We start from the raw sequence: 24,400 nt of genomic DNA, 5'->3' as shown, positions 1-24,400 counted from the left end.
CGGCCCTGCAGGCCCCGCCCCGGCCCGCGCGCCGGGAACAAAGGCGCCCGCGCGCCCGTGGGGAGGACCCCCGCCCGCCGCGCCTGCGCCCCGAGACCCCCCCGGGCAGGCCCCGCGTCAGGGCACGCGCGCGCGCGCCTCCCGCAGTCCGCCAGCCGGGCCCACGGCCCCGCGGGGTCTCTTCGCGCCGCCCCGGACACAGCCCGGCTGCCACGGCCGGTCCCGTCACGCGCGGCAGCCTCGCGCCGGCCTGGCCGTCTGTCGCGCGCGCACAGGCGGCTGCCCAGCCCACCGTCCCGCACAGGCCCGGCCGCGGCGGCTCCTTCCGAAGCCCGCTAGCGGGGCGACGCCCGCGCGGCCACCGGGAAAAGAAGTGCAGGCCCGGGGCGCCTCCCGGGGCTCGCCGGTCAAACCCGGTACCTGGGAGGGCTGCCCGGCTGAGGGAACCAGGCCAGGCCGGGCCGCCTTAGACCGGCGGCGGCGGCGGCGGCGGCGGCGGAGGAGGAGGCGAGTCCTCCGCGCGTCCTCTCCAGGGCGGGGCGGGGGCGGGGCCACCCGGTGATTGGTCGGCAGGCTCTGACGGACAGTCTGAGTGTCCCGCCTCTCCCCCCTCCCTCCCCGGGGCAGCCGGGGGCGGCCCCGCTGGCAGCGCCTCCGACCGTCGGACCCACGATCTTCCTGGCCCTGCGGCCGAAGTGGCCTCGCGGGTGGGTGTGGGGAGTCCCGTTATTCGGAGTAGCCCACAGGCCTGAGCATCCCCTGCGAGCCCTCCAGTGGTCTTGGCCTGGCCATACACTTCGCACCCCCACGCCGCGAGTATCCACGAGACTAGGATGGGGACTCAGGCCCTACGGCTCCGCACCATTCCTGCAAATGCTCTCCCGAGCTTTGGTTTTCCCGGGCCGACTCTATCCTTGTTTTCCTCCTCGGTCTCTGGCCGCTGCCTTTCGACACCTCAGCAACTTCTCTTGCTCAGGGGTGGGTCCTGAGTCAGTTCCCAAGGCGGCCTGACCTCTCGGCGTCACTGCCCCCCGCCCCCTGCCAAATTCAGGCACCCGAGCGCCGAAGCTCTATCCCTCCCTGCATCCCGTTACCTGTTCCACAACCCCACGTAGCATAGACATCTCACATCTCTCTTCAAATTGCTTCTCCCATGGTCTTCAGTTTCTCAGAACATGCCTCTGGTAAGGTGCTCGGGCTAAAACCGATGGAGACAGCCTTGGTTCCTCTCTCTCCCTCAACCCCACAGCACTCCGTCAAGTCCCATTCCGTCTGCCGTCCCATGTCTCCGCTCTGCCCACAACCTCAAGGCCCATCTTCTCTCATCCAGACTATTTACCCTCCTTGGTTTTGCCAGCATGTATTCCCTATGCTCTAGTTTGTTTGTTTTTTTTAAATTTGGCTGTACGGGGTCCTAGTTGCAGCATGCAGGATCTTTTAGTTGGGGGCTATGGGATCTAGTTCCCTGACCAGGGATCGAACCCAGGCCCCCTTTGTTGGGAGTGCAGTCTTAGCCATTGGACCACTAGGGAAGGCCCTATGCTCTGGCCTTCAAAATGAAATTAAATCCTGACTCCCTACCTCCAGGCTCAAATCATCCAGAACTTGCCATGGCACACAAAATCCCCTACCTGGCCCAGCAGGTCCAGCATGGTCTGGCCCCTTTCTATCCCACTTCATCTCTCACCACCTCCCTTTCATTCCATTCTCCAGGCACAAGTTCTTTTGGTGATTATTCGATTAATCTGTACTCTTTGTGTTGCTACAGCCACTCCCTAGACGCACCCCGGGCCGTCTAATTGCCCTGTCACAGAACACCGCCCAAGCTAAAGACACCTTCAGTCACAGTAGAGCCTGTCTGACGGATGTTGAGCCAGACAAAGCAGGACAGCATACTGCATTTTACAGGTAAGAGGCCCAGCAGGGCACCCAGCTGATGCTAGAGAAAGATCCAAGGAGTTCCCTGGTTAAGTGACTTCAGTGGTTAAGACACCATGCTTCCAATGCTGGGGGCACAGATTTGATCCCTGGTTCGGGGAACTAAGATCCCACATGCCACCTGCTGTTGTTGTTTAATCACTAAGTCGTATCCGATTCTTTGCGACCTCCAAAAAATGATAAAGAAAAAAAAAAATTAGGGAAAGATCCAGGCATCCAGGAATGTGTGAGTACGTATATAAGAGTATGTGCTCAGGCAGGCCACCCAGCTGGGTGATGACTAATGTCTGGGGACTGCCTTTGACTTGTCTTGCTGTAGTGGTAGCGTGTGTATGTGTGTTGATCCCCTCAAGTGCAGCCCACAAGGACCTGAGAATTCAGCCTGAAGTTGAGGCAGCCGTTTATGCTAGTCGGCTGTGGTCACCCAAGGGGAGGTGGAGTGGCTGAGATGGACTGCCACCTAGTGACAGACCTTCAAAGTAGGAGGGAGGGAATGAAAGTTGACCCAGTGCCTGACCCATCGTTACAAGCTTTGCAACGTGTGGTCACACCTGATCCTTATAATTACTCTAATCAGGGATTATTGTTCCCAGTTTACTGATGAGAAACAGATTCAGAGAAGTTCTGCGGCTTGCCCTAAGGCCACATAATAACCAGTGAGGATTTGAACCCCAGTCTGTCTGACACTGTGCATTTTCTTCCTCACAGGAGAGCCCCTGGCTTCAGTAGGTGCCGGTGGACAGCTGGCTACTCAGCACGGGTGAGGGGAGGCCCTTGGCATGGCTGGCCCTGGGCACAGGAAGCCTGAGTGCAGAACTTGAGTGCTCATAGTGTGTGGCTTGGGCTTGCTGTGGCTTGCTGGGGCGCTTGTCCCTGTCTGCAGCCTTGAGCTTCCCTATGCTCAGTGTCAGTGCCATGAATCGGGCGAACAAGAAAAATTCAGCGCTGGGCCCCCAGGAATTCACAGATTTAAGACAGGCAAGCACTCTGTTTTGTAGGGACAATTGTGATGGAGGGAAAAAACAGAGGGCTATGAGCTAAAACATTAGGGAGACCTGCTTCAGATCTAGTAGACAAGGAAGACCTCTGTGGGACTCAGCAGTGGCTGGAAGGATGTGAGGAGATGGCTGGCTGTATTATTAGGGGTGGGTTGGAGGAAAGTCCTTTCTAGACAAGGTTAACAGCATGTACAAAGGCCCTGAGGCCAGAAAGAACAGTTAAGTTTAGGAATGGAAAGAAGGCTAGAATTTACCAAGAGGGAGCATGGAGAGGGGAGGTGGAGTGGGGGGCGGGGTTGGTGAGGCCAGGAAGACAAGTGGGGGCCTGGCTGGGCCCCTCCTTGCTCATCTGATCTTATCCGTTTTCCCAGGAGCCCTCCTAAGTGCTGTAGCCCTCACAGCTTGGTGGGCGGTGATGCTTTTTAGAAATCTCCATTTTCTGAGAGCTTCCCGACATGTAGCCCAGGCTTCCTGGCTTCTGCTTTTGCCTCTGGGGCTGGGCCTCCAGGGGCTCCAGCAATCCCTGCCAACAGGAGCTCATGTTTTCAGCCTGCTGTCAGTCCCTCAATCAGGAAACAGGGCCCCATTTCCTCCTGGGACTTCTGAGCCTGCATCCCAGGCCTCAGGTGCCTGCCTCCACCCAAGGAGACTCAGGAAAAGCAGGGCGAGCCGAGGGTGTGACTGGTATGGGCTTCCCCCAGCTCGGCATATATATATGGGGACGTGGGTGTTACTGGCAGTGCCTGCAGCTGCGCTGGCTGGGAGGCACAGCCCAGCACCCACACCAGGCACACGCCCATGACATCACCCAGGCTCGCCTCACTCGAGCCTATTTCTGTCAACATTCATGCTTCAGCATGCTCTGGTGACACCAGTACCTGTGCCTGAAGTGGGGGGGAGGTGGAGTCCCAGCCCAGCTGCCCCTCTGGCTCTGTGAGCCTGACCCCATGGGTGTTTACTTACCAAACATTTAGAGCATCACTTGACATATAGTAAGCCCCATAGAACTGCTTTACCCCTGGTGACTCATTTACTTTTCATGACAGCCCTGAGATAAGTACTTTTTTTTTTTAAAACAACTTATTTATTTATTTATGGCCAGGCTGGGTCTTGATTGTTGCATGTGAACTTTCTCTACCTACGGAGAGCAGGGGCTACTCTCTGGCTGCGGTGCGCGGACTTCTCGTTGCGCTGGCTTCTCTCATTGTCCTGCACAGAGCTCTAGCACTTACACTCAGTGGGTGCTACTCATGGGCCTAGTTGCCCCATGGCATGTGGAATCTTCCTGGACCAGGAACGGAACCCGCATTCCCTGCATTGGCAGGCAGGTTCTTAACCACTAGACCAGCGGGGAAGTCTGAAATAAGTACTCTATTACCCTCATTTTACAGAAGGAAAAACTGAGGCCCGGAGAGATTAAGCTAAGAGGCAGCAGAGATGGGATTCAGGCCCATCCAGAGTCCACATGATGTTGCCTTCCCCCTGGGTATGAACATTTCACTATTTTCTTACCCTTTCTGTAGTACCCATACCTGATATGTTTTCTATTTTTAGTTGTTTGGTTACATCTTGTTCCAGGTTGGGTTCTTTGGGAAGCCTCTATGACGGAGGTTAGTGTGCAGGGTGTTTTTTCAGGACACGTCCTTGGGATCAGCACTGGGGAAGGGAGGGAAGGAAATGCGAGGGGGCAGTGGGAGAAGTTGAGCTGTGATGCCCGTCTGGTGGCAGCTTCAGCCTGCCCCCAGGGAGCTTTGTTGCAGTCCCTCCACCAGCCACTGAACGTGGCCTGTCCTGGGCCAAGCGCAGCCTCAGATGTCTGCAACCATGGTGGTCTTAGGGGGCTGATGGTCTCCTGGCAACAAGCACTCCCCAAAGGGGAATCTGAGTGGCACATCCCTGTGCCTATCACAGATGTCTTCTTTCTCAGTCTTAAGTACTCCGAGCGTTTCCTCAGTTCAGTTCAGTCGCTCAGTCGTGTCCAACTCTTTGCGACCCCATGAATTGCAGCACGCCAGGCCTCCCTGTCCATCACCAACTCCCGGAGTTCACCCAAACTCACGTCCATTGAGTCGGTGATGCCATCCAGCCATCTCATCCTCTGTCATCCCCTTTTCCTCCTACCCACAAACCCTCCCAGCATCAGAGTCTTTTTCAATGAGTCAACTCTTCGCATGAGGCAGCCAAAGTACTGGAGTTTCAGCTTTAGCATCATTCCTTCCAAAGAACACCCAGGGCTGATCTCCTTTAGAATGGGCTGGTTGGATCTCCTTGCAGTCCAGGGGACTCTCAAGAGTCTTCTCCAACACCACAGTTCAAAAGCATCAATTCTTCAGTACTCAGCTTTCTTCACAGTCCAACTCTCACATCCATACATGACCACAGGAAAAACCATAGCCTTGACTAGACGGACCTTTGTTGGCAAAGTAATGTCTCTGCTTTTGAATATGCGGTCTAGGTTGGTCATAACTTTCCTTCCAAGGAGTAAGCGTCTTTTAATTTCATGGCTGCAATCACCATCTGCAGTGATTTTGGAGCCCAAAAAAGTCTGACACTATTTCCACTGTTTCCCCATCTGTTTCCCATGAAGTGAGGGGACCAGATGCCATGATCTTCGTTTTCTGAATGTTGAGCTTTAAGCCAACTTTTTCACTCTCCTCTTTCACTTTCATCAAGAGGCTTTTGAGTTCCTCTTCACTTTCTGCCATAAGGGTGGTGTCATCTGCATATCTGAGGTTATTGATATTTCTCCCGGCAATCTTGATTCCAGCTTGTGTTTCTTCCAGTCCAGCGTTTCTCATGATGTACTCTGCATAGAAGTTAAATAAGCAGGGTGACAATATACAGCCTTGATGTACTCCTCTTTCAAAAATATGGTACCATAAAAATGGGATATGCTATTATCTGAAGGAAGAATGTAATTCCGTGAATATGGGTTAGCACAGCTGCAGTGATTGAAAATCAAATTGAGCTTCCTGGTATTCAAAGCAGAAACTTTGTATTCTGATAACTGATTCCTTGGGGAGGAAAGATTTTCCTGGGGTTAAATGATAAGGAAAGTTTCTCAAGGGGACACTTACTTGATTGAAATAGTAGAGAATGTTGTCTGCAGATTAACAGCAAATCCCCACCCAGTTTTCATTCTTCCTTGTAATGACCTTGAGTGACTATACAAGGTATAAAAGGAAAGCGCAGCTCCTACCACAGTTGAAGGTAGGCAGATTTATATACTTGGAGCGTCTAATTTAATCCACATATGAAACTATCCCTCTTCTTTAAACTTTTCTTTAATTTTTACTTAGTAGTATCTTAGGTTAGGTGGCTGACCAGCCCTTCTCGTGGGTTTGAGTCAGTCAGCCTGCACCTAGGCCTGCACCTGGTGCTTAGTCAGTACTCACCTTGGTGCACCTTGAACTCCATCCCTCAACCTGTCATCTTGGCTGTAAAGCTTTGGTCCCCAGTATCCATCCATGGCTCCCCCTTGGTCACCAGGCCTCATACTTTTTAGGTCTCATCCTCCTGCACACCCGCGATATACTCTCAGCCCCTCGAGAGCCTCGTGTTCTCTGTCGCTCGAGAGGAAACCAGGCCAGGACTCTGTGCTCCCTGCAGACCCTGCTTCCCCTCTGCTGATGGCCCCTCTCCCGGGACCCAGATGTCGAGACAGGAGAGCTGGACTCCAGGGACACTGTAATTGCCTCTCTGCAGGCAGAGAAGGGGGCCCTAGCTAGCCACTGTGGCCCTGGCCAGGTCGGACCCACTATTTTTCCACCTTTTTTGCCCTTCTTCCAGCACACATTCCCGATGCCACCCCTGTAGCAGTTAGACCGCAGAAGGAATCAGACCAGGTTCCCACTCCAGGAGGGGAGAGAGAAATGCCAACAGTCGTTTGTCAGCAGAAGACATTTCAGTGTGATAAGGGCCCCTGGAGCACTGGGGAGGGACAGCTGACCTTATTAGACCTGCCGGTGGCTCTGGGCACAGTCCAGTGAGAGGTATTCTGCTCCAGATACAAGACTGTCAATCACTTGTTTTCAAAATAAGGTCACCACTTGTGTTTTGTGGCCAGTTTTGCAACTATAGCGGAAAACTTAAAATTATCTGTTTATTTATTGTTTTGAGTTGCACTGGGTCTTCTTTGCTGCATCAGGCTTTCTCTTGAGGAGAGTGGGGGCTACTCTTTGCTGTGGTATGCGGGCCTCTCATGACAGCATACATATTTTAAGGGATACATGATTCAGATGTCCAAGGATAGCAGTTCATTTAGTTACATATTTTACACATTTAAAGTCACACATTATTTAAAATGATATATTAATTTATGAGTATTTATTTTCCCACACTGGCCTTTTCAATAATGATGTTCAAACTTTTTTAAAGTTAGTTAATTAATTACGGCTACACCGGGTCTTCACTTCTGCCTGCGGGCTTTCTCTGCTTGGCGGTGAACAGGAGCTACACTCTGGTTGCAGTGTGAGAGCTGCTCATTTCAGTGGCTTCTCTTGTTGTGGAGCACAGACTCCAGGGCACGTGGGCTCAAGTAGATGTGGCCCACTGGATCACCAGGGAATTCACCATTACAAATCAACTTTATTGAGGAATACCCTACAGAAAATGCACCCATTTTAAGTGTAAAGTGTGGAAAGCTTTGGCAAATGTATACCCCCCTGTAACCCCCACCCAGTTAAGACACAGGACATTTCCATCACCCCAGTGTTCTGGGTGCCCTTTAAGAGTCCGTCTCCTGCTCAACTCAGCAACACATACAGTAAAATTGCTACAGTAAAATTGGAGCAATACAAAGATTAGCATGACCCCCGCACAAGGATGACACGCAAATTCATGAAGCATTCCACATTAAAAAAGAAAAAAGTTGATCTCCCCTGCCCCCAGTGGGCAACCACGAAGTCTACTTTCTGTCACTAAAAGTTAGTTTTACCTGGTCTAAAATTTCATGTAAGTAGAATCACAGTGTACCGTGGGATCTGTGTTCAGTATAGTGTTTTTGAGATTCATCCCTGTTGCTGCAGAAAAAATACTTTTTGAATCAGTATGTGATGCTGTCAACTGGAAATTTTAACCTAAGCATAATTACTTTTCTGTATAACATTAAATAGCTTTTTATTTCTTCTGTAGATACGTATCAATGATTGACATAATCCCCACTTAGACTGTATTGCTTTAAAAATATTACAGAAATTTTAAATATATATAAATTTTAAATATATATATAGCATGGTGAAATGGACTCATCAGCCAGTTTAATTATGAACTCTTGGCCACTTGTTTCGTGTCAAACTCGACCCACTAACCCATTCCGTATAATTTTGACACTAATCTTAGCTCTATAATGTTATCTATAAATATTTCAGTGTTTTTCTAAAAGACACTTTAAAAACATATATACATAACCTCAGTGCATTGCTATTTAAAGTGACCTTGAAGAAACCTGTTGAAATGCAGTGCTTGGGATTGTGAGAAATAATTGCCCAGTCTGTGGTAAATTTCTTTGCTTCCTTGTTTACTGGTTTTGTCAAGGGACTACTTACAATCATCCAAAACTAGTTTGACTGGGGTCATTTCAGGATAATGTGTTTTCTCCAAAAAGTGCTTTTTGGTTCAAAACAAGTTGAGAGAATGACCCATTATATGAGGGATTTTGTAAAGACTGAAATGTAAGTAAAACTCTTTTTTCAGAAAAGGAAAAAAAAAATTTTTTTTAAGTTTTCTAAGGAGGAAATACCTGTATTCGATGTATGTGGTATTTAGAAGGTGATACCAGAATTGGTGATTTACCGGATACAAGAAAGGTGTGAAGGATGATGGCTGCCCTCGGTTCCAGTTGGGAGACAGAGTGGATGGTGGTGCCTTTCCCTGAGATGCTAAACCAAGCCCAGTGGGCTGGTCGTGGTAGGTCCCGAACACAGTTCTAGAGTCCATGGACATCCCTGCCAAGGTGTAGTTGGCAGTGTGTGTCTGGATCTCAGGAGAGGGGTCTAGGCTGGAGGCAGAGATGTGGGGCTCATCACGTTCAAGCGTGAATGAAATCAGCTAGGCTGAGAAGAGAACCGCAGCAGCTAAGGACCTGATAGAGGAGGTAACAGAAGCCACAGCCTGAGACGAAGGGATAAAATCAGGAGGGTGGCACCACGGAAGCCAGAGGAATTCTTTAAGGGAATGATGCTGTTTATGTGAAATGTCCAGGACAGACAGACCTATATAGAGAGGGTAGATTCGTGGAGGCTGGAGGTAGGAATGGGGATGAACTGTCCCTGGCATGAGGGATCTTACTGAGGGGACGAAGTTCTAAAACTGACGTACGCTGATGGCTGTACCACTCAGTAGCTACTAGAAGTCACTGTTCACTGGAAATGGGTGGATTTTATGACACATGAAGTATCACTAGCAATGTTTGCAAAGTGTCTGGTGCCACAGCGAGTTTGAGATGCAGAAGCAGCAGAGCCTGGTTAGTGGTTTGGTCGCTCATTCCTAGGTGACTGGTCAGAGTGGAAGGGGGCACTGGAAGCAAGATGGGGCAGGAGCTAGATGCAGGGGGTGGGAGAGTGACTGGGTGGTAGAGGTGACTCATTCCAGGTGCTTGTGTGTGAGAGAGAGGGACGGGGTGGTGGCTGAAAAGGGCTGGGAGCTGTGGTTTCTTTAAAAAAAAAAAACAACTGGCAGAGGCCTGAGGTAGACTTGACAGGGAGGACAGACAGGACCTGCTGACAGGATGTGGGGGGTGGCGGTGAGAGAGGAAGGGGCCAAGCCAGCACCAGCTTCTGGCTGGGGTGGCATATGGAAGCGGTCTCCCTCTGCCCACAGCTGGACCCCAGCATCAGGGAAGGGCCGGACAGGAGAGGGTGGGGCAGACCCTGCACTCCGACCTAAGGGCTGGAAGTGAGAGAAGGGAACCTGCCTGCCAGATGCCTAGGAAGCGGGGGGTGGTCCTCCTGAGTTCATGCTCAAGCATCCTTTGAGGCCCTGCATGCCTGGCCCTCACCTCTGTCTAGCCTCTTCCCTTGTCGCAGTGGTTGTCGGGTCAGCTTCTCCCAATCTCTGGCTTGCTCTCCCAGGCCTGCTGCAACCACCCAGGATGTCCTTTACAGCTGTTCTTGACCAGCATCTAGTTGCTCTGCACCTGCCCTCAGAAGAATGGTCCTTGCCAGGAAAGGTAGGCACAGGTTTCTCTCACCAGTAAAATGTGCCTGCAGGGCCTCCTGTCCTGTTTCCAGTGGTGACCCAAGGTTGTCCCCTGGTTGTGACAGGTCCTGCTCAAGGGCATCGATAAGGCTCATGGACAAGTCTCTCTATTGCTGTTCCTTACGTTCTGTGGCGTTCTGTGGTATAGCTTCCTCAGAACCACTGAACTCAAAATACTTGGCTTTGGTCTCTTGCTCCAAAGGAATAGTGGCTCCAAACCCTCCTTTATTCCCTGGGGTGAATGCTGCCTCCCTCACTGGGTGATGAAATAAAGGCTGCCAAGGACCCTTCAGGATTCTCTGCAGTTGGCCCAGCCCCAGCCCAGAGGTTCAGAGACCAGCAGGGAGATGGCTGTCCTCCCAGAATACACCCCTAGCTGGCAGGCTAGAGGACTTAGGGCTAGCTAAATGACCGGTTCTGACCACTCTGGCCTTCCTGTCGCCTGTTCCGTTTGACCAGGAGACTTAAATCTTTCAGTATCATCGGAGACTTAGCTATAACCTAGGATGAAAGGAGGAACAATTTTTGTAGGGATCCTGACTGACTCGGGTACTAGAGCACTGAGAAGTGGTTCCAGACTGCTCCCTCTCTCAGTCAGCAGGATCTCTGTCTGTCTGGAGAGAGCTTCTGGGATTCAGTGTTTTAACTGGCTTAGTATCCGTAATTCCTGCCATCCTGACGGTAACTTAGCCACGTAAGTAGCTAACTAAAAGAAGCTGCTAACTGCTTCTCACCAGCACACATAGAAGTGTTCTAAAATCTGCTTCCCGAATACACTTGTTCCACTTTGCTCAATAAACCTACCCTAGGCTCCAAATATAGTTCTTACACCGCACCTGTTCTAGCTTTTCTGTACCCACCCTCACTTCCTGGCCCTGCCTCCTTCTAAGGATGTGGACTTTGGCTCCCTCCCCTTCAGCCCACACCCATGGTGGCAAGACAAATGCAGCCCCAGCTCCTAGGGAGGGAGGCACCCTTGCAGCCGGGAGCAGGCAGACCACATCCCACACCAAGGCCCAGCCCTGGAGCCCTACTCTGGCCCGGGGCCCTGGGCTAACACAGAGGCAGACACCAAGTTTCCGTTAAGTTGTAGGAATTTATTTTAAATAACCTACAGTTGATTAAAAGGGAATTCATGATAAAAATAGAAGATACTTGAGGAAAGATGTGGGAAATGGACTCTGCACACACGCTAAACTAACAATGCCTCTAAAACTAATGATTATAGCAAAAAATGTCTTCACATTAAAATTCTGCTTTTTATGTGTTTTTTTTCCATTTTTTACACAATTACAAAAGAAAAAATAAAAGCCCTAAAATCTTGATTATTTTTCCTTTTTTTTTTTTGACCAAATACTCATTTTCCTCTAAATTTTTTACCTGTGGAACTTTTATACAATAATATCTTTCAAGTGAAAGATTGGGGTTTTAAATGAAAAAGATGGGTATCTGAAAGGGCATAGAGAATGCTCAGAACAAAGGATGATGGGAAAATGGTTTCAGTCACTGATTATTTATTATCCTTAGACTCGCTCACCCCTCATCCCTCCCCAGCCCCAATCTACACGATCTTTAAGATCAAGAAAAAGGTTTAAATATTTTAAAATAATTAAAAAGAAATAAAAATTCACATTTAAAAAGGAACACTCAAGTCAGGAAATATTTTCCCATCATGCTTTTCTGTGAACAGGTGTCTGAACCAAAACACTGCCGATGTCACGACTGCTTCAAGTTTAATGAAAATTGATTCCCATGACAATAGATAGTGACAACTCTAACAGGTGCGTTGGGTTTTTGTTCTACTTAATTTTAAATTCCTGAAATGGGGGAGAGGGGAGTTTAGGAATTCATTTCTATTAAAATATAGAAGTTATTGCAAAACCCTAACTGTAAAAACGCACCAATATAATCGGACTTCGTATACAGTAGCTAAGAGAATCCAAATGTTTCAGTGAAACAGTGAATTTGCCTGGCAGAACTCTTGACAAATTCCCATCCACTTGACCCCTTGAAAATAAAAACAAAATTCAAAACAAATCATACAGCTAGAATTTTGATATCTGAAATATTTTTAAATAAGTTGTCCATAGGACAACTGGCTCAGCTCTCCCTTATAATATCTTTTCTCAAAGATGTTAGTTAAGACTTGCTGCCTCTTTCCCTCAGGTGTGAGGGCAAGCGAGGCTCACAGTTTATCCATCTTTCCCAAACCACACTGTTCCTTTTCACAGAACTCTTGCTCCTCAAGACTGGCTAGAACTCGTAGTCCTCGTCAGCCATGTCGATGGCCCAGGCAAACTTCTCCCGCTGGGTTTTGTTGTAAATTTTCTCAATGGGGACCCCCCACTTCTTGCACCTGCAGATAAGGGAGAGAGAAGGGGGGTCAGTGTGTCTCAGGAGATGTGGGCCAGCCCCGGGCTGGGGCCTGGATGTGCTGCCTTCTCCTGTTGCATCTGGTGAGAAGGAGAATTAATAAGGTACCAGACGTGTTCTTAGGGCTTCATGTGCTTGACTAAGTAGGTACGATTGCAGGTGTACAAATGAAAAAGGTACAGATGAAAAACTAAGAGAAGTTAGGTGATTTGGTTTCATTCTCATATAGCTAGTGAGCATGGAGCTGAAAAGTGAATCCAAGCACATTGGCTCCAGAGTCCACGCTCTTCACCATTATATTCTATTGCCTCTCAAAGCCAACCAAACCTCCAGCACCAGACAGGACATAGAGAAAAGAAAGGGGACAAGAGCTGGCTGGAACCCTTGGCCCACAGGGAATGGTTGCTCCTCTTAAGCCCAGAAACTAATAATTCAAATTAACTGATAAGCATCTTCCCCAAAAAGTCATTTATTTTGGATATTATTTTATTGGGGGGGGGGTAGTTTACAGGGAAACAAGCAAACAATGGTGCAAAGTCTGCATAGGTTGCTCAGATCTGTATTCTCATTTTTTGTTTTTCTTTTCTCCTTATTGGTACCTTTCCTTCACTTAAAAAAATTTTTTTTTTTATTGAGAAGTTAAAGTTTAGGTAGATGGGCTCATTTTTATTTTTCCTTCAATAAGGACTAAGAGTCTCCATTTTTGTCCTAAAGTTCCACTAGGGGTGGGGACCATACCTGCCTTAGCAGACATAATAACATCCCAAAGTGGTGTAACAGTATTGACCATTTCAGACCACCCAGGATGTCCTCATGCATTTGCAGTGTGCACAGCAGAAGACAGAGGACACTCTTAAGTGTGCAATGTAGGAACTGTGTGTGAGAGCTGACAATGCTCTTGGAACCCCATCACCCTTCCCAAGCCAGTAGGTGGCCTTCAAGAAGGGCGTGGTGCTTACCAAGCCACGGTGATCCTTGGGTCCAAATAATTGAGTTTAGAGGTTCCCAAAGCAATCTGTTTATTCTCTTCTCGGTCTGTGGCCTGAACTTCAAGCTTCATCAGCTGTTCCTCCAGCCTCTGAACAGCCTTCTTCTTTGACTCTACAACCCTGGAAGAAAGGAAGTCATCAGGAACTGGGCCTGGCCTCTGGACAGGAGCACCGTATCCCCACATTGCCACCCAAGGGCGGTAAAAGCAGAAAAGCCACAGGCCCAGAAATTTCTAGAATGTCACTCAGAAATCCTAGGAAAGCTAGGACTTCTGGTTGATGCTGGGACCCTTTTCCTCTCTCACCCAACCCCCAGCTTTGCATCACATCAGGCACGTACTTCTTGGTCTTTGCATCCTTCAGGACTTTAGCATCAGCCTTAGCACTTTTCAGGTCTCTCCGGGCATCTGCTAGCTGTTCCTTCTTCGCATCAATCTGTGTAGAGAAGAACAACAGTAAGATTCAGGAATAAAATAAGTTGAGAGAGAAAATGGGATTCCTTAAGAGAAGATGTCTTCACCAAGTAGGCTGTTCTTGTTAAAACGCCCAGGGGTGGCTTTATGACGGCACAGAGTGGATATGCAGCGGGTGCTGAATTCCAGTGCTACTTGACCGTTTATATTCTTCAGTCACCCTTGAAGAAATGAAGGTTTTATGGCAATGACTCTGGGACCCATTAATCCAGAAACTCAGGGAAAGAACCCACTGGGACTCGGAGTGTGGGTGCTAATCAGAGAACACTTTGGTTTTAGATACTGGGAAGAGGATGACACGTGAAAGCTGTTTATCAAATGGATCCTGTGCCAGGTTGTCACCTCCATCCCAAGAATCCTGCAGGAGATACTGTTTATGAAGCTGAGACAAGAGTCCCTACATCTACTGACTTCAGATCATTTCTCAGATTCTACCAGCACTCTGAGAAGAGCTGCTAACTCCTCCAGAAAAAAAAAAAAAAGATGCACTGAGGAGAATACCCAAGGGACTAAAAAATGGCAATTAAAAGGTACCCAGGAAGCCAAACCACTTAGCCTCATCTGTTCCAAGCCAATACGTGGCATGGCCTGGCTTTGGCATTCTGTTTTTAAAAGGTGAGAAAGCTGAGACAGGAAGGAAATTCAAATAGTTATCATTCAAAGCAGATATGAAAACTTTTTAGCTATGGAGCTCTTTCTCCAAATGAAATCTCCTGGGGCCCCAGTCGTTAAAGGAGGAGAAAAGGACAGTCGCAGCCTCTCTTGCTTGAGAGTACCGGTTCTGCATTCTCAGTTCCCACTTGAGGACAGCAGCAGGCAACACCGTGGGGCTGGGGCCCCAGAGTGGTGAGCTCACAGCTGGGGCAGGCGAACCCGACCTGCTATCACCATGCTAACCCTAAGATCAAGGGAACTTCTGCAGAATAAATGCACGCCCGACTCACATATACTGGGCTGTTGCTCTCAGCCTGGCATTGTCTGTTAGATTTACACACACAGCCCAAGACTGGAAACAGAGGCCAGCATTGTGAGACAATCATTAAATGCATTTTACTACGAATGGCTTACTTCCAACATCTATGTTATCCAAAGTCAAAATGAAGGAACTGACTCTACACAAAAGTGTCACAGACACCACTAGCCAGATTCTTAGGCTAGAAATACAACAAACCACAATCTTTTAACCATTTCTGTGAATACTAAATTGGCAGGCTATGTCAAATTCTCTCAAAGCATTAAAGACCCCATTGATTCACTTGGCAAACAGAGGTGTGTGTTTGCTTCTTGGGCACACAGGAGAGGGTTCCTGGGCTTAGAGGGCTCGTCTGGCAGGCAGCCTGGACTGCCCAAACAGTGGTTCCAGAGTGAGACCAACAAAAGGCCTCCTCATGCTCCAGGGATGGGTCTCCTGAATTAGGTAAACACCACCTGAATATTCATGCTTTTATTTCTGGCTTGAAATGATAGCATGAGGAGAGTAAATGGCACCACATGACCACTGTTAACAGAGGTGCAAGGATGGGAGGTCTGGATGGGCTCTCTGCCTGCCAGTCACATGGTCCAAGGATCTGAGACGTCTGTGGACACATTCTTACGTACTGTGGATGTGTGCACCCCTTCAGCAAAGCCAGGTGGCATATGAAGCATGAACTGCAGGTTGTATGTGTCTTTTGACCCACACCTGGGTACGTATCTGGAAGAAATTTCAACAGAAGGAAAACACCCTGGGCCTGGAAACATGTATGCAGCCTCACCACAGCAGTAGTTTTTGAACTCCAGCTGTCCAGGTATAGTATTCATGAACACAGACGGAAAAGAAGCAATCTGTAGTTTAATTAACCCCTAGCTGAAACTCGGAGAAGGCAATGGCAACCCACTCCAGTACTCTTGCCTGGAAAATCCCATGGATGGAGGAGCCTGGTAGGCTGCAGTCCATGGGGTCACTAGGAGTCAGACACGACTGAGCGACTTCACTTTCACTTTCCACTTTCATGCATTGCAGAAAGAAATGGTAACCCACTCCAGTGTTCTTAGCCTGGAGAATCTCAGGGATGGGGGAGCCTGGTGGGCTGCCGTCTATGGGGTTGCACAGAGTCAGACATGACTGAAGCGACTTAGCAGCAGCAGCTGAAACTCATCATTTCTTCTTCAGTTATGGATGTGGGCAACTAAACATAGTATTATCAGTAATACTTATGACTTTATTACCGAGACAGTATGTACATTTTCATATTTTAATTGTTGCAGAAATCAAAGTATTTATATTCATTACTACCTTGACATTTACAATTATTAGACCCACCTATTAGTAAAACTATTACTGTATCAGACTTTGGGGTAAATATATTTTAAGATGATTGGTTTACTTTGTAACCCATGTATCTACTTTGTAGTGAAATAGCTACAAATTCTCATGGTGGGTTAATACATTAGAATGGATTAGTTATGTGCCCACAGGTAACATAAAATGATCATCATCACATGCTGAGTGCCTTGCAGCTTAAAAGCTCAGTACCAGGCAGAGCTGGAGGAAGGAGAGAGGAACAGCATCTCGTTGTTTGCATGTCAGTCTATCCCTCTAGGGCAGCAGCTCTGGCACATGGCCAGTATTCAACAGATGTTTGACGATGAGCTATATAAAAATATGATTCATGTGGAATGTGTAAAAATAAAAATAGTTGTGCTAGGATTAGGGGAAATTAAATATCGTTTCATCATCCTTTCAATTTAAAACAATCTAATTTGGAAACAGTTGTATTTCTGGGCAGTGGAAAGGAATTGTGAAGACTATCTTTGTATCCATTATCCTTAAGTAGAAGGACAATAATTAGCAGTATTTCAAAGAGGCTACATTAAATTTAGCTTTTCAACTCAGAATACTCACTGGACAATGAATACCTGATATTCAGTATCTCGATCAGGACTAACTACAATCATATTTCCACATATCTTTAGTATGAACCTTTCTTCCAGAACAGACCCAAGACTGTCCACCTGCCAGCCCAGCCCAGAGGGTGGAGTGTAAATCGTCATAGCAGACATGGTTCTTTCGATTTGGCTACCTCCCACCATCCAGATCCAAAATACCTTAGACTGCAAGTTCATCATGGACTTCTCAAAGGTTTTTGGTGGAGCCCTCTGATGGTTACAAAGAATTGCAACAGCTCGGTTGGCACGGTTATAAGACAGTATCTTTGCTGGGATATTCTCGTCAGCTGAAAAGAGAAAAATGGGGATGAAGAGTCAATTTGTGTAACAAGAGAGAACACACATGCGCTCCATCCTCAGGGTTTACTGGGCCTCATCTCATTCAGATGATCAATTCAGGTTCCCCCAAGGCACAAGGTCAAAATCTGAGAGTCGACAGCATCACCTGCTTTCCCCAGTGCTCACCTCCCCCATCTAACCACCCAAAACAGCATGGAACTGGGACAAATAGCCTAGAGAGGTGGGTAAAATGAAGGGTCCATAAGTTTTACATTTTAAAACCACAAGGTACTGTATCTTCCAGAAAGGAAAATATAAAGTGTCACCTGAGAAATGTTTTCACTTGTGTCACGTAGCCTTCTTCACCACACCCTAAACTACTGACCCTCAACATACCCACCTCTGACTTTTTGCACACCGTTTTCTAATACCATTTGACATGTTTCTAGAGGACAATGGAAATTCATTAGAATTAGACTCCAGAGGAAAAAAGCTTGTGGATCTTGGTGATGCTTTCAGCAGCCTGTTTTTTGGAGAATACTATCTACTCTTAAAGGGGGACAAAAAGAAACCTCAGGGAAAGGATCTGCTCCTATGCTGTTTTAGTAACCATGACAACCTTACTCTCTCCAATTTAATAGAACATCACAACACTTTATCTTCATTTGGTGAGCTCTTATATAACATAGATACAATACACAAAATACAGGCACTTTCAGAGCAGATAGAAAGCCCCTGTCAGCATTCCTTGAAGCTAATCTAGAAGAACAGGAATGGGGGAGACAGAACTGATCTGTTTAGCCATCTAAATAAGCTTTAGCCCTCTATTCGAGGTGTGGAGGGGAAAAGTCTCCAGTCACAATGTTAAGGAAAAGTGGAACAGATCTAGGACTCAGCCGACTAAGGATAGTGGACATCAGCAGTAAGGCTGTGGTCCCTGTCTGGCCAGGCAGTACTTACGAGCTGTGAGTTCCTTTAACTGCTGCTGTAGCGTGATGGAGGCATTATATGTACGGAACACCTTGGCTGTCAAGCCTTCCATGAGATCCTGGAGATGTTTATTTAGGATACCAGTCTGGAAGAGACAAAGCAACAAAAAGGATGGGATTTAGGTAAAAGCCATACCATCCAGGCCTTCCTGGCAAGCTCTAGGACATTTATACAATTACAAGTTAACTGTCCTGCCAGTGGGATAGGAAAAGGGAGAAGAATTCCAGAATACAGAGTTGCATGTACCCACCTCCCTAAGAAACACTTTGATCTTAAGCAGACCAATAAAGCATATGTATCCTTCCCTATTAGGATCTTCCTCAGTCAGATTTCAGGGACAGGTGTTGGGTCTCTAGCAGTGGTGACTGAGCTTCCAGCCAAGGCTATGCAGAAGCCAGAGGAGGACAGAAGGCAGGGTTCATCCACCCCATCCCAGGGCTCTGGCCATGGATCTGTGTGTGCCTGAGGAAGGGAGGGCATGCAGGGTGCCCTGGGACAGGCTAAGGGCAAAGCCCCAGTCACTCCCAGGCAACTCTCTCCTTCAGGGGCTTGGGAGCCTCTGGCTGGGCCCCTCTTCAGCGCAGTGGGCTCTGTCCACTTACATTGAGTCTATCGAAAAGGTCATCCTCAGGCTGTTTGTTTTCCATAAATAGTTGTAAGTTCTTAAAAACCTAAAAGAAATAAGCAGAGCCTAATTATTATCTTTACTTTGAAAATAATTACACCAAAGCTTGCAAAAAAAGAAAAACCCCACAAAGCAAAAAACAAAACCAAATCCATATCCTTTACCGAAATTCACCTACCATTAGTATTTTACCTCATTTCGTATTTGTACAGTGTACATGTATACTCATTTCCTTTCTACATCTATATGTGTATATGTACAATTATTTGTTCAGAGCTATTTCCGGGTACTTACATAATTATGCCCTTTACCCTTGAGTATTTCAGTGTACTTCCTAAGAACAAAGATATTTTCTTATATACACACAGAACTTCTCAGCTTTGTCAATTAGACGGACACATTTTAATCCAATCTTGTTCATATTCCTATTTTGTCAGTTGACCCATTGATGTTCCTCACCTCCCCAGTATAGAATCCAACCTAAACTCAGGTATTACATTAATTGTCAGATCTCTTTAGCTTCATTTAATCTGGAACATTTCTGCAGCCAGCAAAACCCAGTTACTGATGAAATATCAGACTGCTGAAGGGCTGGATTGCGGGGGTACTGCACTCTGTGGGTCAGGCACAACCCATCGGGGGGCCATGGCACTGCAGCACCCGCTTCAGCTCTGGGCTGAGGGATCCAGAGACTCAAGGGCTACCTTTTTGCTGAATCAGGAGCTGGGGGAAAGTTGAGCAAAGCTACAAAAGTGACAAATTTGCAATACAACCAAGGGATACTAAAGAGTGGTTATATCATTAAAACAACACAATGGGATAAACATAATGTGCAAGCTGTGGTGAGGACCAACTCTTTGCAGCATGCTCTGTAGCACAGGTGAGGAGGTACACAGGACACCAAACAGTACCTCTTCACTCTTTCAAACCATTTTTCCTAGTGTTCAGCAAAACACAGAGCACAGGAAAAGCACTAAACAAGGAATGAAAGCAAAAGCAGGCCAGGGAGCTCAGGCCACAAGAACTTACTCGCTTCTCCACGGGGACTTTGTTATAGTATCTGATTGAGTCCTTTCCCAGGAAGTCAAACTCCACCACGTACTCCTGACCATCCAGCTCCGGGTGCAGATTGATGTGCTCCACACGAAGCGAGCAGCAACCTACAGTGTCCGCTGTTTCTCCTTCCTCCTTCTCGTTGCCTGCTCGCAGAGCAAGCTGTCCCGGGAGGAGATTGCGGGGATGGGGTGGGGGTGGGGGTGCGGAGAGAAGATAAGCACGAATGAAGAACTTCAGTATCATACAGTGTCTAGGAGACCCAAATCAGAAGCATCCCAAGTCTCTTTGGGACCAGGGCATCAGTCTGCAAGGCTCAGGAATTCTGAATCTGCACTGTTGCTTCTTCCCTGATCAAATACAGTGTGGAGAGAGAATCAAGGGCTATTAACCTTCCCCAAAAAGCATGTCTCTACTCTGTCCTCTCAAATGGGAATGGAGGAAAGAAGATATTTAAACTGTGGGCAATCAGACTCAAAAAGCTAGTCTCTGAATTTTTCTTAATGTTTAATTCAGAACTTGTGTTAAACATAAACCGTGCTAAAACCAAGGGAAAACATGAAACCTTATTTTCCTGAAACAGTGTGAGAAACTGATCTCGAAAGCACTGTCTTCCAAACTGTAGTTGTGATACACTGGCGATCATTTCACTAATTTTCATGAATTTGTGTGCTATCCTTACATAGGGGCCATGCTAATCTTCTCTGTATCATTCCAATTTTACTCTGTGTGCTGCCAAAGCAAGCACTATTTAACCAGTTTTAAGGATTATAACCATTCTTTTTAAAAATAAGGAACAGAGGAAAACCTGTAAGAATCTGCTGCTCATAGAAAGGCTGAGCACTGTTTTGTGCGACATATGTTTCACTTATACACAAACACAAATATACTTATATACTGGGTTGTGATATAAAATATTTTGGGGGGTGGCACATGGTCAAAGAGTTTGCAAATGTCAGTCTTTCTGGCACATTCAGACTCATGGAAGTCCTTCTATTAGACAGACTGGAGACAGCAGCAGTCAGTCTGACACTGAACACCTGTCTCGCCACTTCTACCTTCCTTACTAGGCTAGAGACTGGGTGAGCAGGATGACAGATTACTGGGCTGTCACTGCCTCTCCAGCAGTACTTAAAGCACAGGGCCTGGAGAAACACATGCCTCCTCCATCTTCATGAAGATGAACATGGTAGGCAGTGTGACAGGAAGATGCCCTCACCTTATCAATGAAGTACAGGGCTACAGCTCTCTGCCGGACTTTCATCTCTTTGGACTTCCAGTCTTCCCGATATTGGTTCCGGATCTTATCCACACACTTCTTCAGCCTCCGAGCAGTCTCATATTTCTGCCAGTCTTTCTCACCCTGCAAAGACCCAGACCCAAGGGGGGATTGCTTAGGGATAGTGGAATAAAGACAGACACTGAATATGCAACTTCAGAGCTCTGAACCAAAGAGAAGGAACTCGAGCTTCAGTGAAGCAAGGCATTTACTGGGTGACGATGTGCACTGTCCCATTCCCTGACAGGCAAAACTGGTTCCTGTCTGATTGCTAAAAAAGCCTCTGGCTTTCATTTTGTGAAATGTTTTATGTTCTTAAGAAAGCCCACGATATGTCTCCCAAATTAACTTCTGTCAATACAAAGGGTATAAACATCCCTAATCCCACATCAGCATCACAGTCTTGTTGCTGAATCTGTGACCCAAGAGCAGTTTTTTGCTAGGACTGAACTTCATTAAATTCAAGACAATCCTTCACAGTTTGATGGAACTGTCAAGGAAGCAGAACCAAAGATTACAGCTTATAATTACTAAGGAACACAATGACTTCCAGGAACAGCTACAATTATTCACCATTTTCTAACTTCTGCATTTAAAAGTATTCTTGATGAGACTGAGGGAAACTGTTATTGTGAAGATGGGTTTTTTTTAACATTAGAGCTTTTGGTGGCAGGTTTAAAAATTGATTCTAAAGCCAATGTAAGGTTTTTAAAAGGGTGTGAAAAGACAATCTAATCAACAGCAAGGGAAGATTTCTGTGACCTTGTTAAATGGAGAAAGTCACAAGCAAGGACTGATGATGTCAAGTGAGAAAGGAAAGGGGAAAAAAAGAAAAGAAAATCGGAGAAATCCAAAATGGCCAGGGATTATTACAAGGCCAGAAACAGACTGTATGACATAGACACAGGGATAGAATTTAAGAACTCAAGAATCCCTGCTCTTAATTCCCCCAGCCCACAACCGAGGAGAGCTACAGTGATTTCTACCTATGACACAGACAGGTGGTCTCTGAGGCCTAAGACCTGTGGTCAAGGCATCTGGCCTTCTGAGCATGCAAGAGTGTGGGACACACAAAGCAAGAAATGTCTGCTACTTCTAGTTCCAAACATTCACAAATGAAAGCTTACCCAGCTACTCTGATGAGTCATCAGCACTCTCCCCCCAACTGTGTGTGGTATAGTGCTGTGTGCTTGTTTGGCTACAAAACAAGCGATTCCTTAACTACCTGTTGTTGTGGGTGGGTGATTTAGTGGTTGAGTGATACAGAAGAAATATCCAAGTTCTATATGCTGACAATGGGAAGCTGGAAATTTCTCTCTGGTTCTTCTAAGTTTACTTTGACACTGAAGAGGGCAAATAAGAAAAAGGTGTGACAGAAGCTTTCCTCTTGTAAGTAATAAATCTCAAGACAGTAATGAATCTCCCTCACAACCCGTCTTACACACACAAAAGGCTCATCTGCAACAGCACAGTCACCAGTTCAGAAGCAGGCTCTTTCCCATCATTCTGATGCACACAGGCCTACCAAACCCTGAGTCTGTGTCTTCATTTGCCCATTCCTTAGCCACACCACTGAAGCAAAGTTTACAAACCTAACAAGTCAGTCATTCACAGGCCATAACCACCAGACCAACTTTTCTTCACAGGTTGGCTAGGCTCCTAGAACACGGATCCAGGATTCTCTCAAATAAGGACACAGAGAAGGGAGTGATGGGAGAAGCTACCCGACTGAGCTGAACTGAACTGAACTAGGTCTAACAGCAGAGGGCTGGCTTCTAGGAAGTATGCTTATCCCTGCAGTGTTCAGCTTCCCTGAACAGAATTGAGAGACTGAATGGCAATCTGAACCCCAAACACAAGTAATTTAAACAAAAGACAATAAACTGGCCCTAGGTATTTATAGCATGTTTAAAAATAAAATCTATCCAGCTTTCCATACATGTCCATTCTTAAATATCATGGTCTTATTGATTTACAGAGTTCTTTATAGATTCAAATCCTTTTGAGATATAGGTAGTATTTTTTCTTCTAATACTTCCTTTCAATCTTTCACTCTGAATCTTCTAAAAAGTTTGTTACACATTTTTAAGTATACAGTTAGATCAGTTTTGACAATCCGTAATACATGTAACCCACATCCTATGAAGTTAAGAGAGTATTTCTGTCAATCCAGAAAGTCCCCTCATATGTATATATATGGTATATTCCATGGTGACCCCTAATGTGTCTGACTACACTGTACTGTGTTTATTCTGACAATGGACTCCTGGGATGTTTCCAGTTTTAGACTCACATTAATATAGCATTATGAACATTGCTGTGCAGTCTTTGCAGACATATGTTTTCATTTTATTTGCAGCAGAAATACCTGGAACTGGAAACAGTAGTTTACTGCGGCTTAAATTTGCATTCCACTGACAGATAGTGACGATGAGTAGCTCTCTTTCACGTGCTTTGTTATTGGCCGTTCCTCTGTCTTCTAAAGCATCCAACTTTTGCTCTTTTATTATGAGGATGTTTATCTTTTCTATTATTGAATGATACGAATTCTCTGTATATACAGGATACAAGCCTTTGTCAGCTATACATGTTGCAAATGTTTTCTCCCTGTTACCTGTGTATTTGTTTTCTTAGTAGTGTCCTTTGTTGAACAAAAATTTTTAAATGAAGTTCACTGTTTCAACTGTTTATTGTTTACTCTGTGTTCAAGAAATCTACTCCAAAGTCATGAAGATGTTCTGCCATGACATCATCTAGAAGCTTTAATGGTCTAGCTTCTAGCTCTTTTATGCTTTAAAATTTAGAACTGTATACTAAAAAGTCAGGTTCAGAACATAATTTTTTAAAATAAGCATGTCTTATTTTCTCCTTCTAATAAAACTCACCAAAATCAGAGCTTCCCAAGACTATAAAGTTTTATAAAGGCATTTTTCTTCCAGCCTGTAATCCCCAGATGGTTATATTTAAAAGATTGTAGATACATACATCTTTGAAAGCCCAGAATTATAGGTTCTAAAGAGAAAAAGCAGAGATGTGTATTTGGCACTGAGAATATTTTAGTATGACTGAATGCAATGTGATAGCAACAGTGATTCTGAAGGTTGCTATACTTCATTTACAAGTAAAATTATGTATTTTATTTGTAAAGTTAAAACTGGTTTGAGGAGCCTTAATTTTACTAAGGCTGAACCTCAGGTTATAAGACCAGATAATGCTTGGCAGAGGTTGGACTTAGTGGTTGAATACCTACTATAAGCAATCCTTTTGTAACCTCTATA

General features: G+C 46.3%; 2 protein-coding genes, 1 long non-coding RNA gene, 1 other non-coding gene and 1 pseudogene across 7 annotated transcripts in view; 2 read left to right on the top strand and 3 right to left on the bottom strand.

The window, feature by feature from the left end:
* Window positions 1-498, bottom strand: part of PLCG1 (phospholipase C gamma 1) — a 33,493-nt gene extending 32,995 nt beyond the window's left edge. The window contains exon 1 of the mRNA XM_069548552.1: window positions 421-498. The gene's annotated coding sequence lies outside the window, so the exon portion shown is untranslated. The remainder of the gene's footprint in view (window positions 1-420) is intronic.
* LOC138417741 (uncharacterized) lies at window positions 22-15,232 on the top strand. Of its 2 annotated transcripts, none has more exons than XR_011248265.1 (3): window positions 22-707; window positions 1,769-1,908; window positions 14,248-15,232. It is a non-coding gene; the product is annotated as an uncharacterized lncRNA (long non-coding RNA). The 2 variants fall into 2 exon arrangements; XR_011248266.1 differs by having other exon boundaries at window positions 22-507; window positions 14,248-15,025.
* Window positions 7,700-7,795, top strand: LOC138417974 (U6 spliceosomal RNA; annotated as a pseudogene).
* The window catches only part of TOP1 (DNA topoisomerase I), an 88,049-nt gene continuing 74,858 nt past the window's right edge, over window positions 11,210-24,400 (bottom strand). For all 3 annotated transcript variants that reach the window (XM_069548571.1, XM_069548572.1, XM_070289257.1), the window contains 8 exons: window positions 21,063-21,206; window positions 19,820-20,005; window positions 18,768-18,836; window positions 18,136-18,250; window positions 17,056-17,183; window positions 13,836-13,930; window positions 13,466-13,615; window positions 11,210-12,489 (listed from right to left, as the gene is read on the bottom strand). In XM_069548571.1, coding sequence (XP_069404672.1) covers window positions 12,387-12,489; window positions 13,466-13,615; window positions 13,836-13,930; window positions 17,056-17,183; window positions 18,136-18,250; window positions 18,768-18,836; window positions 19,820-20,005; window positions 21,063-21,206 — 990 coding nt within the window. In that variant the 3' untranslated portion in view covers window positions 11,210-12,386. The remainder of the gene's footprint in view (window positions 12,490-13,465; window positions 13,616-13,835; window positions 13,931-17,055; window positions 17,184-18,135; window positions 18,251-18,767; window positions 18,837-19,819; window positions 20,006-21,062; window positions 21,207-24,400) is intronic.
* Window positions 20,485-20,591, bottom strand: LOC138417965 (U6 spliceosomal RNA). Its single transcript, XR_011248376.1, has one exon. It is a non-coding gene; the product is annotated as a U6 spliceosomal RNA (small nuclear RNA).

This window comes from Ovis canadensis, chromosome 13 (genome assembly GCF_042477335.2).
Source record: "Ovis canadensis isolate MfBH-ARS-UI-01 breed Bighorn chromosome 13, ARS-UI_OviCan_v2, whole genome shotgun sequence".
NCBI classification, from domain to species: domain Eukaryota; kingdom Metazoa; phylum Chordata; class Mammalia; order Artiodactyla; family Bovidae; genus Ovis; species Ovis canadensis.
This window is presented reverse-complemented; position numbering and strand designations above follow the sequence as displayed.